The 17,720-nt window shown below is 32.8% G+C and overlaps 1 protein-coding gene across 5 annotated transcripts in view; it reads right to left on the minus strand.

Moving 5' to 3' along the window:
• ZMYM4 (zinc finger MYM-type containing 4) overlaps nt 1–17,720 on the minus strand; it is a 145,220-nt gene that overhangs the window by 31,173 nt on the left and 96,327 nt on the right. For all 5 annotated transcript variants that reach the window (XM_064493771.1, XM_064493770.1, XM_031464708.2 and 2 more), the window contains 14 exons: nt 15,530–15,680; nt 14,920–15,035; nt 14,203–14,481; nt 13,880–14,030; nt 12,919–13,091; nt 11,732–11,882; nt 11,108–11,248; nt 10,738–10,775; nt 9,694–9,838; nt 7,365–7,483; nt 6,202–6,373; nt 4,181–4,234; nt 3,600–3,779; nt 3,102–3,196 (listed from right to left, as the gene is read on the minus strand). In XM_064493771.1, coding sequence (XP_064349841.1) covers nt 3,102–3,196; nt 3,600–3,779; nt 4,181–4,234; nt 6,202–6,373; nt 7,365–7,483; nt 9,694–9,838; nt 10,738–10,775; nt 11,108–11,248; nt 11,732–11,882; nt 12,919–13,091; nt 13,880–14,030; nt 14,203–14,481; nt 14,920–15,035; nt 15,530–15,680 — 1,965 coding nt within the window. The remainder of the gene's footprint in view (nt 1–3,101; nt 3,197–3,599; nt 3,780–4,180; nt 4,235–6,201; nt 6,374–7,364; nt 7,484–9,693; nt 9,839–10,737; nt 10,776–11,107; nt 11,249–11,731; nt 11,883–12,918; nt 13,092–13,879; nt 14,031–14,202; nt 14,482–14,919; nt 15,036–15,529; nt 15,681–17,720) is intronic.

Here is a 17,720-nt window from a genome sequence, read left to right on the forward strand (position 1 = left end):
AAAAAGCTTTGGCCTAGCAAAGGAAACCATCAACAAAATTAAAAGGCAACCTACTGAATGGGAGAGGATATTTGCAAATTATATCTGACAAGGAGTTAACATCCAAAATGTATAAAGAATTCATGGAATTCAATATCAAAAACCCAAATAACCCAACTAAAAATGGGCAAAGGATCTGAACAGACATTTTTCCAAAAAAGTCATGCAGATGTCCAACAAACACATGGAAAGATAAAATACTCCACATCACTAATCGTCAGGGAAATGCAAATCAAAACCACAATGAGGTATCACCCCACACCCGTCAAAACGACTATCATCAAAAAGACAACAAATGGCAAGCCTTGACAAGGATGTGGTAAAAAGGGAATCCCTATGCACTGCTATTAGTAATGTAAATTGGTGCAGCCATTGTGGAAAATAGTATGAAGGTTTCTCAAAAAATTAAAAGTAGAACTACAGTATGATCCAGTAATTCCACTCCTGGATATTTATCCAAAGAATGTAAAACCACTAATTGATAAAGATATATGCATCCCTATGCTCACTGCAGCATTACTGACAATAGTCAAGACGTGGAAGCAACCTAAATGTCCACTGCTAGATGAATAAAGAAGACGTGGTATATGCATGTGTATACATATATACACACACATACATACAGTGCAACACATAAAATGGAATGTTACTCAGCCATGAAAAAAGAATGTAATCTTGCCATCTGCAACAACACAGAAGGACCGAAAGGGTATTATGGTAAATAAAATAAATTAGAGAAAGACAAATACTGTATAATTTCACTTGTACCCAGGATTTAAAAAAACAAAACAAATGAATGAACATAATAAAACAGAAAGAGAATCATAGATACAAAGAATAAACAACTGGTTGCCAGAGGGGAGGAAGTCAGGGAAGATGAGAGAACTAGGTGAGGGAAATTAAGAAGTGTGAACTTCCAGTCCCAAAGTAAATGAGTCACAGTTCTGTTATGAAGTATATAGTGTGGGGAACACAATCAGTAATTATGTAATATCTTTGTATGGTGACGTATCGTAACTAGACTTATCGTGGTGAATATTTTAAAATATATCAAGTCATGTTGTGTTCCAGGAGCTAATACAGTCTTGTAGGTCAATTATACTTCAAAAACAAACAAACAAATTCTTAGAAAGAGATCAGATTTGTGGTTACCAGAGGCAGAGAGTAAGAGAAGGGTAACTGGATGAAGGTATTCAAAAGGTAGGGAGTTTCAGTTTAAAAGAAGTAAGTACTAGGGAAGTAATGTGCAACATGATAAATAAAATTAACACTGCTCTGTTTATATATATATATAAAGTTGTTAAGAGAGTAAATCCTAAGAGTTCTCATAACAAGGAAAACAATTTTTTTAAATTTCTTTAAGTTTTTATCTATATGAGATGATGGATGTTTACTATCTTATTGTGGTATTCATTTCATGACAAATGTAAGTCAAATCATTATGCTGTACACCTTAAATTTCTACAGTGATATATGTCAATTACATCACAACAAAACTGGAAGAAAATAAATAAGCAAATGAACCATGGAAATGAAAAAAAGTTGTTTTTCACTATTAAAAACTAAAAATGAAGTCACAGAAAGGAGCAAAAGTCATTTGATAAAATAATTATATCCATAATAAAAAGCTTACAACTCAATAAGTTGACCATCCAATTAAAAAATGTACAATGGCGGGAGGGAGGGTATATCTCAGTGGTAAAGTGCGTGCCTAGCATGCACAAGGTCCTGGGTTCAATCCCCAGTACCTCCATCAAAAGCTAAATATATTAAAAAACCTAATTACCTCCCTGCCACCAAAAATAAAAAAGTGCAATAGTTTTGAATAGACACTTTACCAAAGAAGATACACAAATATGTATATGAAAAATGGCCAACTATGAGTCATAAAGAAAAAACAAATTAAAATAAAACCTCAATGAAATACCACTACACATTCACTAGGATGGTTAAAATTAGAAATCAACAATACCAAATGTTAATAAAGTCATGGAGCGGACAGAACTAACAGACTGCTGGTGGGAATCCAAAGCAGTATATTCACTTTGGGACAGTTTGGCAGCTTTCTTACAAAGTTAAAAATACACATACTGTAAGACCTAGCACTCCTACCCCTGGATATTTTTCCTCAGATGAAAATATCCATTCTTCACACAGAGATTATATTATACTAGAATGTTCATAGCAGCTTTATTCAAACTGATGCAAAACTGGAAATAACCCAAACTTCTATCAGCTGTTAAATGACTATATAAACTGTGGTTTATTCATACAGTCAAGTGATCAGAAATAAAAAGGAACAAACTACAGATACATGAAATAATATGGACGAATCTCAAAAACATATGCTAAGTAAAGAATTTAGAATACAAATTATATAATTTTATTCATATGAAATTTTAGAAAAGACAAAGCAGTACTATTTTGCATCACAAAGCACATCAGGGGCTGGAGATGACTGACTGCAAAAGGTCACAAAGAAACTTTTTGGAACAATGGGAGAGCTGTAATTGTGGTGGCAGTTATATACTGAACACATTTGTCAAAGTCAATCAGATTGTACACTTAAAATTCATGAATTTTTAAATGTAATTATACTCAATAGACCTAATTAAAAAAAATAAGGCTATTACTTAAATTTTGGTATAGGAAAGCCCTGTCAACATGAAAAACAGTCCTTGCGAACTTCACTATTATAACTATACTATATAAAAAAGTGAATTTCATTATTGTAATATGTTAAGAAAGCTAAATTTAGAGACCTTAAAAACAAGAGGAAAGTCTACAACAAGTATTCTAAAAAAACTTTTTAAAGTAAACAGAACAAAAAAATTCCTCAATTTTAGAAACAAAATTAAAAGTCCTTGCTGAAAGAAATGTAAAACAAAAGATACGGTTCCTGACTTCAAGAAACAAAAACAGAAGAACAAAAATACAACTCTGGAAAACAATTTACAGAATTCTCTGACCCTAGCTGTTACAGAGTTTTGTAAACAGCAGGGACTAATAAACACATACAGAATGAAGAAAAGAAATGCTAGAAAAATTAAGCTACTGCTTACTCTTCGTCTGGGCTGGGGGAACCCATCTCTGTGTCGTCGTCTTGTTCGGGAACGTGCCTGGATTCCCTGTCCTTTATTCAGTGGGTCAAAGGATTCTATGAGAACCAGGAGAAAGCATAATGTTAGGTAAATAACTCACAGACTTAAACACCTAGATAGGGGAAGGAAATATCAGATAATCATTACTATATTCATTCTTTTGTTTGTGATAAAATATGGATTTTACCTTTATATCTATGGAAAACAAAGGAGATACAGCACAAGTAAAAAGTTCATTAACGATCAAGAAAACCTATATGATTACTGTGGGAAAGTTAACAACAACAACAAATTAACCCCTTATAAAGAACGATGTTGTATGAATTAATACCTTCAAAGGCAGGGACCATCTGTGTCCTAGATTGTTACCACACACTTATAACTGCTTCATAATGTCAATTCAGAGTGCTACTAATCTTTTAATAGAGAACTTTCAACATTAAGTTACGTTGCACAAACCTGATGGAAAATCTGCTTCCAAATCCTGTTCAGTTTCCCCTTTTGAGAACTGCTTCACTTCTAAATCAGCCTCTTGCACAGTATTTGACTTCAAGGCATAATGATTCAATTCTTCCTCCCAGCTATGTGGAGTAGATACTGCTTCTGATTCAAGATCACCACTGTAAGTACTTCCTTGGTCTGAATACATAGAAAACAAGCCCTCAAAATAAGACAGACTCTTGACATTCTCAGAAACCTCCTAAAACCCTAAATACCAAAAACTGAGATGTGGTTGCTGGACAATTACCTAAGGTACACTGAAGAGTGAAGTAACTTGTGTACCAGCCTCACAGAACTGCACTTATACTCTTAGGACACACTTTTTTTACAGCGTTATTTCTATTAATCCTTAAAACCAATATCTGAAGTGGCTTTTATTAGTTTCATTACCAATTAGCACATAATCAGAGAAATCTGGTGCCCCCCACAAACAGCTAAAATTGCAAATATTAAATCCAAGGATAATAGTTACACATGGGGTTTGTATCAGTAACAAAGGTAATATTTCTAAGATCCAAAATATATTTATAATTACAAACCTTTTTCAAATATCTTGGTGTCTAGAAAGAGTTCCTGTTCAGAAGTTTGGGATCCTAAAGAAAAGCACATAAGCCAGTTTATAAGTATACACAAAACAAAATGCATCTCAAATGAAATGACTGCACTAGGAAGTTCAAAGTAAATAGCCCTCATATGCAGGAAGAATGATTTATTAATAAAATTAGGCATTAGTGATACAGTTAAACAAATTATAACTGGTAAGTGTGGTTACATTTCTAGATAGCAGTATGAAAGAAGTCATGGTAAGAGAGACCTTTGTTTTGGATTCCTGTGCTAGCTGAAATTTTTTTTTTAACCATGATACACACACACACACACAATATTTATTTACTCACAGGTTGACAAATCTGTTTTAAATTGTCTTTTTCTCTCCCAAATAAAAGATGCTTTACCACTGCACTGGAAAGCCAACAGACTTATAAATACATGAACAATCAGTATATGGAACTAAACAGAACAAAGTTCTATCAATTAAAAACTACTTTAAAAGTAAGGAGATTAAGGATTCAAAGCATGTAAGAAATAGCCTTTTTTTTTTTAAACCAAGAAAAACTGCCTCTTTTCCCTGAAATCAAAGATAAATGAGTCAGATCCTTTTCCGTTGGAACTGATTTTTCCCTCCTTTATATTTCTAAATCATTTGATTTTACTTAGACTATGGTGATGAAAACTATCTGTCTTGAAGCTTAGTTTTTAAAGTTTTTCTGTGAGACGCAATTGTAGGATAAGGCAAAGTCACAATATTTCCATAGAAGAAGCACTTGATAAATGCTGACTATTAATATGGGTGGAGAAGCCAACTTAAAATGAGGTTTATCATCAGGAATTGCTTGAACTTCCAAACTAAGTATCAGAAATTAGAAGATCAAGCTTAGGGGTAGTATTAAGTAAGACATTAAAATCTACATAAATGGGTCAAAATTATGAGATTATATACTAAAGAGCAAAACGAGACCAGAAACACTGGGCTAATAATAAAAAGTTTTTAATCCATCTCTCAGAATATATCTGATTTAAAAACTTACTGGCAACACAACAGAAAAGTTGACAGTAGTTTTTATAAGTGCTACAGTGTTCAGGAAATCATCTAGCATTTACTATGCAAAATCAAAACCCAGGGGCCAGCTTTGTAAAAAAAACCATCATTAAAAAAAAATTCAGAAAAGAATAATTTCTTGGCTCATCAATGACAGATGAAAAGGCCGCTGCAAAAATTCACCTGTACATTTCCACTATCTTAAACACCATTTTCTCTGTCTCTTCTTATGATTATACCTCTCCTTACATCAAAAAAAATCAAGGAAATTAAGACTAGAAAACTTTCTGGAATATATATATATTACTAAGTTCTGGTTAAAATCATTTGCTTTGGAGCCAGACAGACCTGGATTCAACTTCTGGTTCCATTATTTCCTGACTGCATAACCACAGTAAGTCTACTTTCCAAAAGAGGAATCTGAAGTAAACAGTATGTCCCTCATAGGGTTGTCGTGAAGATTAAATAAGGTGATGCACATAGTGCATTTAGGACAATGTTTAGAGCATGGTAAGCACAGAGATGTTAACTATTTGTATTATCATTATTCTACACTCATAAAATGGGATTAATGTATAGGTTACTTTGAGCCAAATGGTTTTCCATCCTAAGGTTCTATTTACCTTCTACCGACATGCTGATTGTTATACAATAGGAAATTTTATCTGAGGACCATGGTTTTGATTATAGGGACAAAACCAGAACATGATCATGGATTTATAGGTTATTTTTCTGGTATCACTGATAACTAAAATCTGCATTAAATATCAACACTTAGTGTCCTTCATAAAAAGGATAGAGAGTTTTCACAGGTGTCAACAAGTTTAACAAGTATACAGAGTTGGTATTTAAACACAGATAAAGCTTTCAGAAACTACTTGATTGCCTGGTACTTAAAAATACTTGAGTTATCTGAAAATTGGTAGATGTGTTTTTCTTTCTTTACTTTAAAATTATACCAACCTCCCTGAGATAGAGTCTTCTCCTTTTCTTCATCTTCTGCAATAATTTCTGCCATCTCAAGGAGATCAGCTTCAAAAGGATGTGAGGGAAGCTTTTCCTTAATGTCTTCAATACTCTCAGTGACTTTATCTTCGTTATCCATTGAGGATGGAATAAGCATAGGGACAGGCAGCTGAAAAACCAAGGACACACTGAAGAGTTTCTTGGCTAACAGGTCTGTTGTCAAAACTATTACTTGTAAGAACATTTAAATACAAAAATAATAAACAAATTCAAGATTTTTCTATTGCTAATGATTAAAACAATCATTTTTTTGCTAGTTTTTCTAGTTCGTTTTTATAAGACTATAGCCATTTAAAGAAAAATTCAGTAAGTTTTTATGGACACTCAACAAAATGTGTCTCTGAATCTTCCAGGCATTCTAAGAAAAAAGTTCTACATGTAGATGTATTTTTTTTTATAATTTTTTAAAGTTTTTAAAAATTTTTTTAATTTTTATTTTTTAATGGGTGGAGGTAATTAGGTTTGTTTGTTTATTTAATGGAGGTCCTGGGAGTTGAACCCAGGACTTCATGCATGCTAGGCATGCACTCTACCACTGAGCTATACCCTCCCCCCATGTAGATATATTTTTTATTTATTTCAGGCGACCTCCACGTCCTTCTAGCCTGCCATTTTGAAGCCCCTCTCTTGAGTTCTCTAAAAGAATAATTATTTAATGCATTTCTGTCTTGTTTTTTTATTATATTTCTTCCTTAATATTTTTACACAACTGTTTCTCTTAAGAATTCAGTACCAGGGAAATATATATTTCCAATAAAAAATGAATGGAGAATTTTGTAAATCACAGTATTCCTCTCTACACCCTTGCTAGAATCTAGGATTCTAACACACACAAAGCTTCTGATATTTTTCTATTTGAGTGCTCTTACTAAGTATGAAATGTTATTAAAAAGCTACACCATAGCCTTTTCTGAGAAGACAGGATACAAACAGAAGCAGTCCTTTATATATTCCATATTAAGTAATATAGTAATATGATAATAGCCAATTGGAGTCAGGTATATTTTATCAACCAGTAAGAAGTTTTTCTCTGGAGCTGTCAAATCTTAACTGAGGAAAATGTGTACTAAATTAGCCTTAATCTCTAAATGATTACTCACTGGAACTGGAATTCCAAATGGGACTGGTGCATACTGAGTATAAAGATGAAGAGGTATAGGTACAAACACTGGTACAGGAACTGGCACCACAATAATTGGGGGCTGAGTTGGAGTATCTTCTAAAGAAAAAAAAAAGAAAAAAAAACCCACAAGAAACAAGGAGAGTTAGAAACAACACTTTAATAAAAAAAAAATTTTAAGCATACTAAGATTCATAGTTCAAAAGAATTATAATCTATAATCTGAGGAGTTCTAGAAAGGAAAAATAGCAAGGAAAGGCTGAGAAAAACAGCGCTAACACAAAGTGGGCAACACAATAACGATCAATGATATGAGGATAAAAAGAACGAAGGATATAATTTCAATGGATGGATGGAATAGTGATGTTAGAAGAAAGAGAGAGAAAACTGTTAATATGAATAAGTACGGTATATTAAAGGAGACTGAACAGATAGAAGGGCCATTTCTGTGAGACTAATGCACATTTAAAATCATTTCTGGTAGACAATAGGGAACTGCTACAGATTGGTTAGTACAAAGTAATGTGATGAAAACGGCATTTAAAAAGATTAATTTGGCTGCCATCTTAGCATGCAATAAAAAGTATATGGAGTGTAAAAGTAGGAGGCAATTACAATATGCAGAGCTAAGATGACGAGGGTCTGAACTAGGATGGTTATAAAATCTACAAAAAAGAATTAAATATATAGCAGATGTTCTAAGATATTAAAAAAATGAAACAGGACTTGGGAACTAACTTATGAGTAAGGAAAAAGTGGGAAGGATGAAGGAGTCCTTCAATTATTTAACAAGTATCTACAGAGTCTTTTCTGTAGCCAAGAAAAATGTGCTAGATAAGTGTAAAATTGTTAATGTAAGAGAAAGGTATTGTTAATGTAAGAGAAAGGTAATACTAGTAAGAAGAAGTGAAAAGCTGATAACTTGACTAAGATCAGAAGTAGGAAATAACATGGGATCAATTTTACCATTGTGTAGTGGACATAAAAAAAGTTACCCAATTTGAGATGTCTGATAACCAAGCTACATAATACTAAATTAAGTCACTACTGACACAACAAAAATACAGGCTTAAGTAAATCTACAGCTTTGTTATTCAACATGGTCCATGGACCAGCAGCACTGACCTTACCCAGAACGTAAAAGATGTAAAACTTCAGCACTACTAAATCAGAATCAGCTTAATAAAAATTCTCAAGTAATTCATACGCATATTATGAGAAGTACTGGCCTAGAGGATAACCTTCCAGATCCAGGAATCTAGGATTCCTTTCAATTTTAAAAATTCTGGGATTTTCAGATGGCAGTGTAAGGAGCTCTGAAGATCCATTCCCTAGGGAAATAAGTAAACCTGGGGAAAACTTAAAAAATAACTTTTTAAAAATTCTTTGGAAATTGTCCTAGGGCATACAGCAAATGGAGAAACATTTATTCAAGAAAATCTACTAAATACAGTAAGAACAGTGGGAGTCTATGACATTTGATCTACCAGCTGCTCCGTATCCCTACCTCAGCCAGCTCAACATGACAGAAACTCCACTCTGGACAGATGTGGCCAGAAAGGATGGTTACTCTTCCTTTAGCTCCCAATCAAGGGTTACTATATCTCACCAGGAGGGGCAGGCCACCATCATCTCCCAGCCTCTCTAACTCTAGGTTAAAAAAGTTAATTTCTCAGTGAGTACAGCTGACAGGCTGTAGGCTCTATTCCTCCACCCAGCTGCCACCCACAAAGATAGAAGACTTACAACAGGAATAGCACACCAAGAAAACTGCAGGTCTGAATTACCTTCACCCCAGATCACTTGTAGGGCAGAGATTCCATGCCAGAAGAGACAAGCTGAGAAGATCAAAAGTAACACCGTGCCTACCATCCAGAGAAGTAGTAGCTCAGAATGGGGAGAGGCAGTTCATAAGAAAAAGCCCTGAGGCTCTCCTCAGTAGAACTGACTTTATTTGAAATAGAGTGTGGAAAAGTTCAAACCTAACTAAACCCTGGAAATAATAGTTCCTCGTAATTAAGACCCTGTCTATAGAATTCCAAAGTCTATGCCTACTCCCTAATATTACACTGTCATGAATAAAGGAAATTAAATGAAGTGTCACAGTCTGGTATTATTAACTACCTTCTCTTTGCCATAACTTAAGTTGGTAAAAATACCTAACTCATAGGGATGTTCTGAGAACTCAACTGGGCAATGTATATAAGCAACCAAACACATCACCTAGGAAGTAGCACGCACTTAACGTAAGCAGATCCCATATCCCTTTCCCTAGGAAAAATTAAATGAAGAAAGCACAAGTAACATACCTGTCTGGCATTCTTTGTTTTGGGTATGTGGTTTGCAAGAGGTGGCCTTGGTCTGTGTGATGGGTTTGCACAATAAAGCTTTATTCTTCAAAAGCCTTGGAGGCTGGGAAGCTGGCAATTTCAGGGCATCTGTTTGTGTACTTGCCTGGTAAAAAAAATAAATCAGAAACCAAAGAGGTTTCCAAAAGCTTAACATTAATTACAAGAAATATAAATTTGAAAGAAATACCATATTGGAATTACATGGAAGACAGAGAACATAAATATTCAACTAAATATGTAAGAAATACAATATTCCTGAAATATTAATAGCAATAAAGGAATATTTTGATAATTATATATTGATCTGAGTGTATCGAATTACTAGTTCTGAATATCAAGAAAAGTGCTGTTTGTATTGTAAGTCATTGCTGATCAATAATAATGTTGGCTGAGTTTAAAATGAGAACTGTTACTTGTTGACTGAGTTAAGTCTTAGAAGAATTAGTCTCAAGGTAACTAGAAATGACAGCATCACTTATGATTGTTTTAAGTAACTTTAAAAAGCATGACATGAAAATTGTGTCAGAGACTAGGAAACACTTTAGAAATGCCATTGTTCTAGTCATAAATTTTTCTCATATTTAGTTTCTTTTTCTTTTAAGAGACAAAGTACAAAAATAGAGTTTAAAAAAAATGTTTATTTACAGCATAATCTGCACTGAGTGGGAAACAAACTATATTTTATAAACATTTTATTTACAATTCGACTACATTAGAAAGTGCTCCCCAAATCTACTGTAAGCCTGAATTCTGTATATATTTACTTTAATTCTGTACAATTAAAAAAAAAACTTCAGTAACTACATAGAGACACCAAGCTTCAAAGAAATTAAAGTACCTAAAAGACCTAATTAACCAGAAAATCCTATTCCTGAACAAAGAATACATGAGCTCATGAAATTTATTTTGTATCATAAAGAATAAAGAATCAGCTTACACATATTCCTACTACCTAAAAATGGAAAACACAGTGGCAATACTAATAAAAATAATAAAACTTACATCCCCAATGATTTTCGCTGTTACTGTTGGAACTGCACCTGATATAAATTAGAACATGTAATTTAGGATCTTACGCAATTAAACATTAGTATTAAAAGCTGATTTTTGGACAATAAATACACAGTTTCATAATAAAAACATGTATAATCTTAATTCAGAGTAAAACTAGCATATAAAGTATGACATGAGAAAAAGAGGGCTCGAAATTATGAAAAAATTGTTTAATACTGCCATAGCAGCCCACAGTGAGCCACCATTCCTATTATAAATGAGTTAAATATATGAAAATGATCACTGACAGTAAAAAGGTAGAGAACCACCATATTCAACCTCAAAAATGCGAGACAGATGCTTTCAAATCAAGTCATACCTTGTAAGACACTGTTAGAATTCACCGTGGGCTGAGCAGCAGGAGCACTTGCTAATGATACTACATTAGCTATAACTGGAGTTGAATCTTTTCTTAGAGATGGGGGCCCTGCTGAAGCAGCTGGCACCATGGAAATACTTACTAATTAAAATAAACAAAAATAAGAAAACCTCATTTATATGTACATACACAGAAACCAGTATCTCAAGGAGGGTAAACAATGCTTTTAGATAGGAGTAAATTCTGCTGGAGCAGAGTCACTTCAGCATTAATTGGATTTTTTTCTAATTTTTAATTGGTGAAACTTAGAAGTATTCTATGTACTTTCTTTCTCTTGTATAACTATGTATTCAGTATATTTAAAAGCCGTGTGATTCAGTTTCCATATTCTTTGTTATAGTCTCAAATCCTTTTTTAAGGAAGTCAAGATGTATATATCTCCAATTATAAAACATTAATTGTCTTTTTTTTCTCATGAAGTTCTTATAGGGTTATCTGACTCAGTATGCTCAGGGAAAACTGAAATTTACATTTCATGAAATTACTGACAACTATTTAAAGCTCTCACTCTATAAAACAGTAGTTCGTCCCTGGTACTGATCAAAGTCTAAAGTTTAATTTTACCTGCATTGTTTTGTGAAGATGGGTCACATATACTTTGCTGATTACAGAACATCAAGATACAAAGCAGGTTACAGAAATGTTTTATTTCTCCTCGCCATTTCAAGGACTCGCTGAGCTTACCCTGTCGCTTACAACCATCACATTTGGCCATCTGAAAAAGAAACAGAAGATAGTAAAGGAGTAAGGAACAAATTATCTGTAGTTTGACAGAATAAAAGCAAGTCACACATAACAAGTGAGGAAATTTACTTAGAATTTAGATCACAAAAATGAAGGTTAACTATCCTGGGGGAGGGGCAACATAGGGGTAGGGAACTAAGAGGTACAAACCAGCATGTATAAAATAAGCTACAAGAATATAGTGTACAACACAGGGAATATAGCCAATATTTAATAACTATAAATGGAGGATAACCCTTAAAAAATGTGAAGCACTATACTGTACACCCAAAACTTATATTAATATTGTACATCAACTATCTTCAATTTTTTAAAAAAATGAAGTAAAATTACCTAAAATGGTAATTATTTACTTATCTATCAATGATTTCTACTAAATATTAATAAAGGTCATATTATACAGACACCAATAAACAGTAATTAAAAAACACAGGGAAATGGAAATCTTCCTTAAAGACATCAGAAGACAATTCATTTTAATTAAACAACAAATAAATAAATTTTAAATATTTTAATGTCTTAAGACTGATATGTCTTCTACGAGGAAATTAGAAACAAAAGGAATATAATTTCACTGACATTAAAGTCTTCTTAATCTTATATGGAAGAGCACAAAATATATTAAGTACTTAAAAGTTTTCATATATATATATTTTTGTATTGAAGTATAGTCAGTTTACAATGTTGTGTCAATTTCTGTGTACAGCATAATCCTTCAGTCACACATGAACATACATACATTTTCATATTCTTTTTCACCATATGTTGCTACAAGATATTGAATATGGTCCCCTGTGCTATACAGCATGAACTTGTTGTTTATCTACTTTATATATATATTAGTTAGTATCTGCAAATCTCAAACTCTCAATTTATCCCTTCCTACCCCCTTCCCCCACTTACTTAAAAGTTTTAAACCATTAATTGCCCTTTATACTATATAAAAGAAAAAAAGAAGGGAAAATTTGCCCTAACTTGAAAAACCCAGGAATGAGAATTATACTTACCTGATAGAACAGAACTGTATATTTGGACATGCATTCTTCACAACAAAACTCTTCAACCTTCCCCCCCAAATTATTCTGTACCAATTTGGGAGATGTCTGTAAACAATAACTGCACATTTTACAGTGATTCCCCCAGCGTTTGGCCAAGTCATGTTTATAAAGCAATTTGCAACCTAAAAAATCAGAGAGGATAAAATTAACATTAGGGAGAAATACTAGGTATCTACATCTTTAACTTAAATGCTCTATGACAAAGTTTGCACACTTGGGTCCTCAATCAAGAGATTAATTCAGAGGACTGATACTATCATTTTCTTTTTTTAAACAAGATAAGACAGAATAGAAAATATTATAGCACATCACATATAGTTAAAGTCAGTTTTGTTTCATGAAACTTTTGTTTTATTTGGGTATGTAATCATAAACTGGGTCACAATGTAAAATATATTTTTTTGTGCTGTGGTCAAGTTTGAAAGCCACTAGTCTAGGCGGCTAATCTTGCATGGTTTTAAAATAAGACAAAACATTCTAAATTTACAGTTATCTAAATAAAGAAGACAATCTACCTCATATTGATTTGTATATTAGATTATTTATCTTTAGAACCGTAATGAATGTTTAAAACAATAAAAGTATAATCTTAGGATGCCACAAAATTTAAAGAGTTTCTTTAGATTTATACACAAGAACTAAAAGATCCCTGTCAATCTAACAACATTAAATGTTTTTCACATCACCACCATCTTCTGCTATACACTGAGGATCTTTTCTTTCATTTTAATATCTATACAATATGAATGATTAGATCAGAAATGAGCGGACCAAGTGTAAACAAAACAAAAAGGTTTTGGTGTTATTCACAAAAGATAAAGTAGATAAACTTACATAATGACAGCCTAAATCATCAACTACTTTTAAAACAACCAACATGCTCAGTATGTAGATAATCTTCTGTCTTTACCTTCACTACAGAATGACTTGTCAGCACCTGAGAATCGCACAGTCTCCTTTACAATTTTCTCAATTTTACAATATTCACACATTGCCATTACATTATTTATTTTCTTATACTCATCAGAACAATTTTTTCCACAGAACTGAAACATTTTACCCTGCAAAGAAATAATCATTAAGTACCAATTAAACATTTAGTTTAACTATGGAAATCCTTATCCCTCTTACTTTCAAAACAAATAGTATTATTTTGAGAGATGAAAAGCCAGAAATAACTTTACAGATAGACCAGTTTAAACTCAAACCCTCTATCATGCTCCTGTATTTTACCTTATAGTCAAGAAGTTCTGGTTTTGTGGCAAAAAGACGGTTACAGTGCTGACACTTGAGTTTTACAACACTTCGTGCAAACCCAACATGTTGGGATTGGGCAGCAAGACGCTGGAGACCAGCTGCAGCAGAGCTACTGATAATGGAGGTGGGAGAAACAGCAGAGGTGTTACCTCCTCCTGCTGACACTGTTGAACCTGTGGGGATGCTTACAATTACTTGGCCCTGAGACAAGGGCACTACTGAAGAATTCATTCCTGTTGGTTTGTTGAACAAATTCTGAAAAAAAACAAACAAAAAGATCAACCTAATCATTTGTTCAAACAATTAATTATTTAGTGCCTATGTATGCCAAGCATACTTCAAGGTGCTTAAGACACATTTGTGAACAGGCAAAGATCCCTGCCTTTGAGCAGCTTATAACTGAATGAGGGGAGTGTCATTTACATCCAAAAAATACATAATTTAACTAATAACCTTCTTTAAAAATAATATCCTCCCAATAGACAATCTAGGTAATAACAGTACCATCTAATTTTATAGTACAGGCAATTAAATGACATGACTCTAAATACAGGATGAACCAAAATCCCCAAGTTTAATAGGATTGGGATAGAAATTTAGGCAATCCAGGCACTTCGCCAACACCAAGTAAGTTTACTTTACTACAGTAGGTGACTCACTGACTGGAGAAAAGGAAGAGTCCTGAAGCCATACCTGGAAAGCTACCACACAACTGTAGCTGCAGAAGTTGCGTATACTCCCATCTGACATGGCTAGGTGATACTGAGGGATTGCTGAGGTTTTACAACTGTTACACTGAACTTGTACACCTTAGCAAATCAAAATAAAAACTAATGAGTAATATATACAAATGTACTTGAATGTAAGAGAAAATAAATATTATGCGCTATATGAAAATTCAAGGGCGAAGTTGCAGGAACTGAAACTGAATTTTATCACGTCATATATAGACTATAACTAACAATGTTAAAAATATTTCTTTCAATTTAAAGTTGTCACAGCCTACCCTGAAACTACAAAATAAAGGAATCTTGAAATAAACCAAGTATGGACAAAGAAAACACAGTAAAAAAGCCATAAGAAATTGTTTTGGTAAGAGAGAATGCACAAATAGGCAAGCAAGTAAGTAAATATAAAACAGGCAATCAAGATAATAGATGATATTTTGCAATACAGATCTGAAATATTTTAAACTTGCCTTAAAAATCAACTAAATCTGGACAAAAATGTGTACCATAAAAACAAAGCAACAGCCATATTTTTTCAACTATTAAATTTATATAGTTTATGAAACCAATATTACCTGCAGAAGTAACCATTTTAACTCTGTAAGCAGATAAGCAATTAACAGAACAGAAAAGCTCTGTCTTTCCCAAGCTATTGGTATTTTCAATCATTTCTGCTGAGGACCTCAATGATTTGCAAAGCGCACATGGTGTAATTTTGGCTGATTTCTATTAAGAGAATAAAATAACATTCATATTTACCAAATTACAAATAAAAGCATAATTCTTTGAAATGTTTATACTTAACGCTGTTGAAATATTTTCAACTAGTGGCTTTCAAACTTTCAAACTTTTATGATTACAATCCTCAGTAAGAAATAAGTTTTACAAAGTGACCCAGTACACACACATACTTCTGATATTCTGTGTTTCTGTATTATACAATGTGTGTATATAAAACTGAGAAGTTTCATAAAACAATATATTATCATGATAACATGAGATGCACTTTGATAGTTTTCATTCTATTCTATTTCATTAAAAAATAATGCTGGTCACAACCTAGTAATCTGGGAATCTATTAATTGGTTATAACTATGGTTTTCAAAACACAATTTTACCCTTCTCTCAAAATGAGGGTAGGGGATTAAGAGGTACAAACTACATATAAAATAAACAAGCTACAAGGACTTATTGTACAAAAACAAAATCCAAAAACAAACAAAAACCCATTATTTAAAAAATTACACTCATCAGGGAATTCATGCTCTTATTATCCTAAAAATTGGAAGAACTTCCCCACAAAAGGCATTATATGTAACAATAAAATGTGAATTCAAGGAAACTAGTAAACTTACTAGAAAATAAACTGTCAACTATTCTACCACTAACAATAACAAAGCACACCGTAAGCAATAAAGTGGGACCAAACTTTGGATATCCCAAGTGTCCAAATATAAATAACCAACAAGTCTGTTATCTTAAAATTCCCACTCAATTAGTGATTCAGCAACAAACATTGTTAAATACTATTAATATGTTATACAGTCAGGATAACTTATAAAGTATATCCAGCACCTGTTAAGAGATTTCAAGATCTCTATGTCCTCTTCAAGGATAAATTCATTACACTTGCTATTAAAATAAATACATGTTCCCACATTCTAAAACGCCTTCTGTATCTCCAACTCTATCTCTCCTCTCTCCCCCATCAGGACTGCAAACACAAATTTAATTTATAAGAATTAGGTCAAGAGTTATCTCTGAAGTTTTTGCTGATAGTCCCATCTTGCTCTACCAAGTAGAACTCAGCATGCTTCCACTGTGCCTCACTGTATACCATAACACTTCCATCAGTTATATGTTTATCTCCCCCGGGAGACATGTAGCACCTCAAAACAGAAATCACATCTAATGTCTGTGGAAGGAATTTTATATAAGGGAGAAAAGAAAGTAGCAGAAATGACCACCTTCAGCGTGCCGGGTTCTATACTAGATGCTTTCTCGTTACTCCATATAATCCTAAAAACATCCCAGTGACACTGGTAGTGTAATACCCATTTACAGAGAAGAAAATAGACTGGGAGAGTTTAACTGCTTTCCCCAAGGTAAAATTCTATTTGAATGGAAAGTCTAGGAATCAAACCAAGATCTGCTTTACTTCTAAATCCACATTCTTTCTCTAAACAACAATACACAGTAATATGTGAGAAATTTAATGAATATTGGATAAATTAAAAGTAATATATTTAAAATTAAAATATTTCAAAGTATTTCTCCTCTTGTGGACTGACTATACACCACCTTTCAATGCACTGAGTCCAAGTAACTTTTAGTACTTGATATAATATCAGGAAAACAATCTTTTGGACAAGGATTAAAAACACATGAAGATATTAGGGTTTTTTTTTTTCCCCTGGGAGAGGAAAAACAAGGAGTTTTTAAGGAAGGAATGAATAGAATAATAAATAAATAAATAAATAAAACTTTTAATGTGTTTACATGTAAACAAGAAAGAAATGGAAGCACTATAATGTTTAAAATTACAAAAATATTGCAAAGTTTTAAGAACAATTTAAAAGAAATTTCCCAATCAACATTATTAAGTTCACCAATTTTGGAAACTATATATAAAAAGTGCTATTCTAAGGAAAAGAATGATCGATCAGCAAATGCACGGAAACAGGAAAGCACTGTAAAATTGAAAATGTAGAAAGTTCCTACTATTCCTATCAATTTTAAAATTGAATTTTTGATTAAAATTTACTA

This window comes from Camelus dromedarius, chromosome 14 (genome assembly GCF_036321535.1).
Source record: "Camelus dromedarius isolate mCamDro1 chromosome 14, mCamDro1.pat, whole genome shotgun sequence".
In the NCBI taxonomy this organism is placed as follows: Eukaryota; Metazoa; Chordata; class Mammalia; order Artiodactyla; family Camelidae; genus Camelus; species Camelus dromedarius.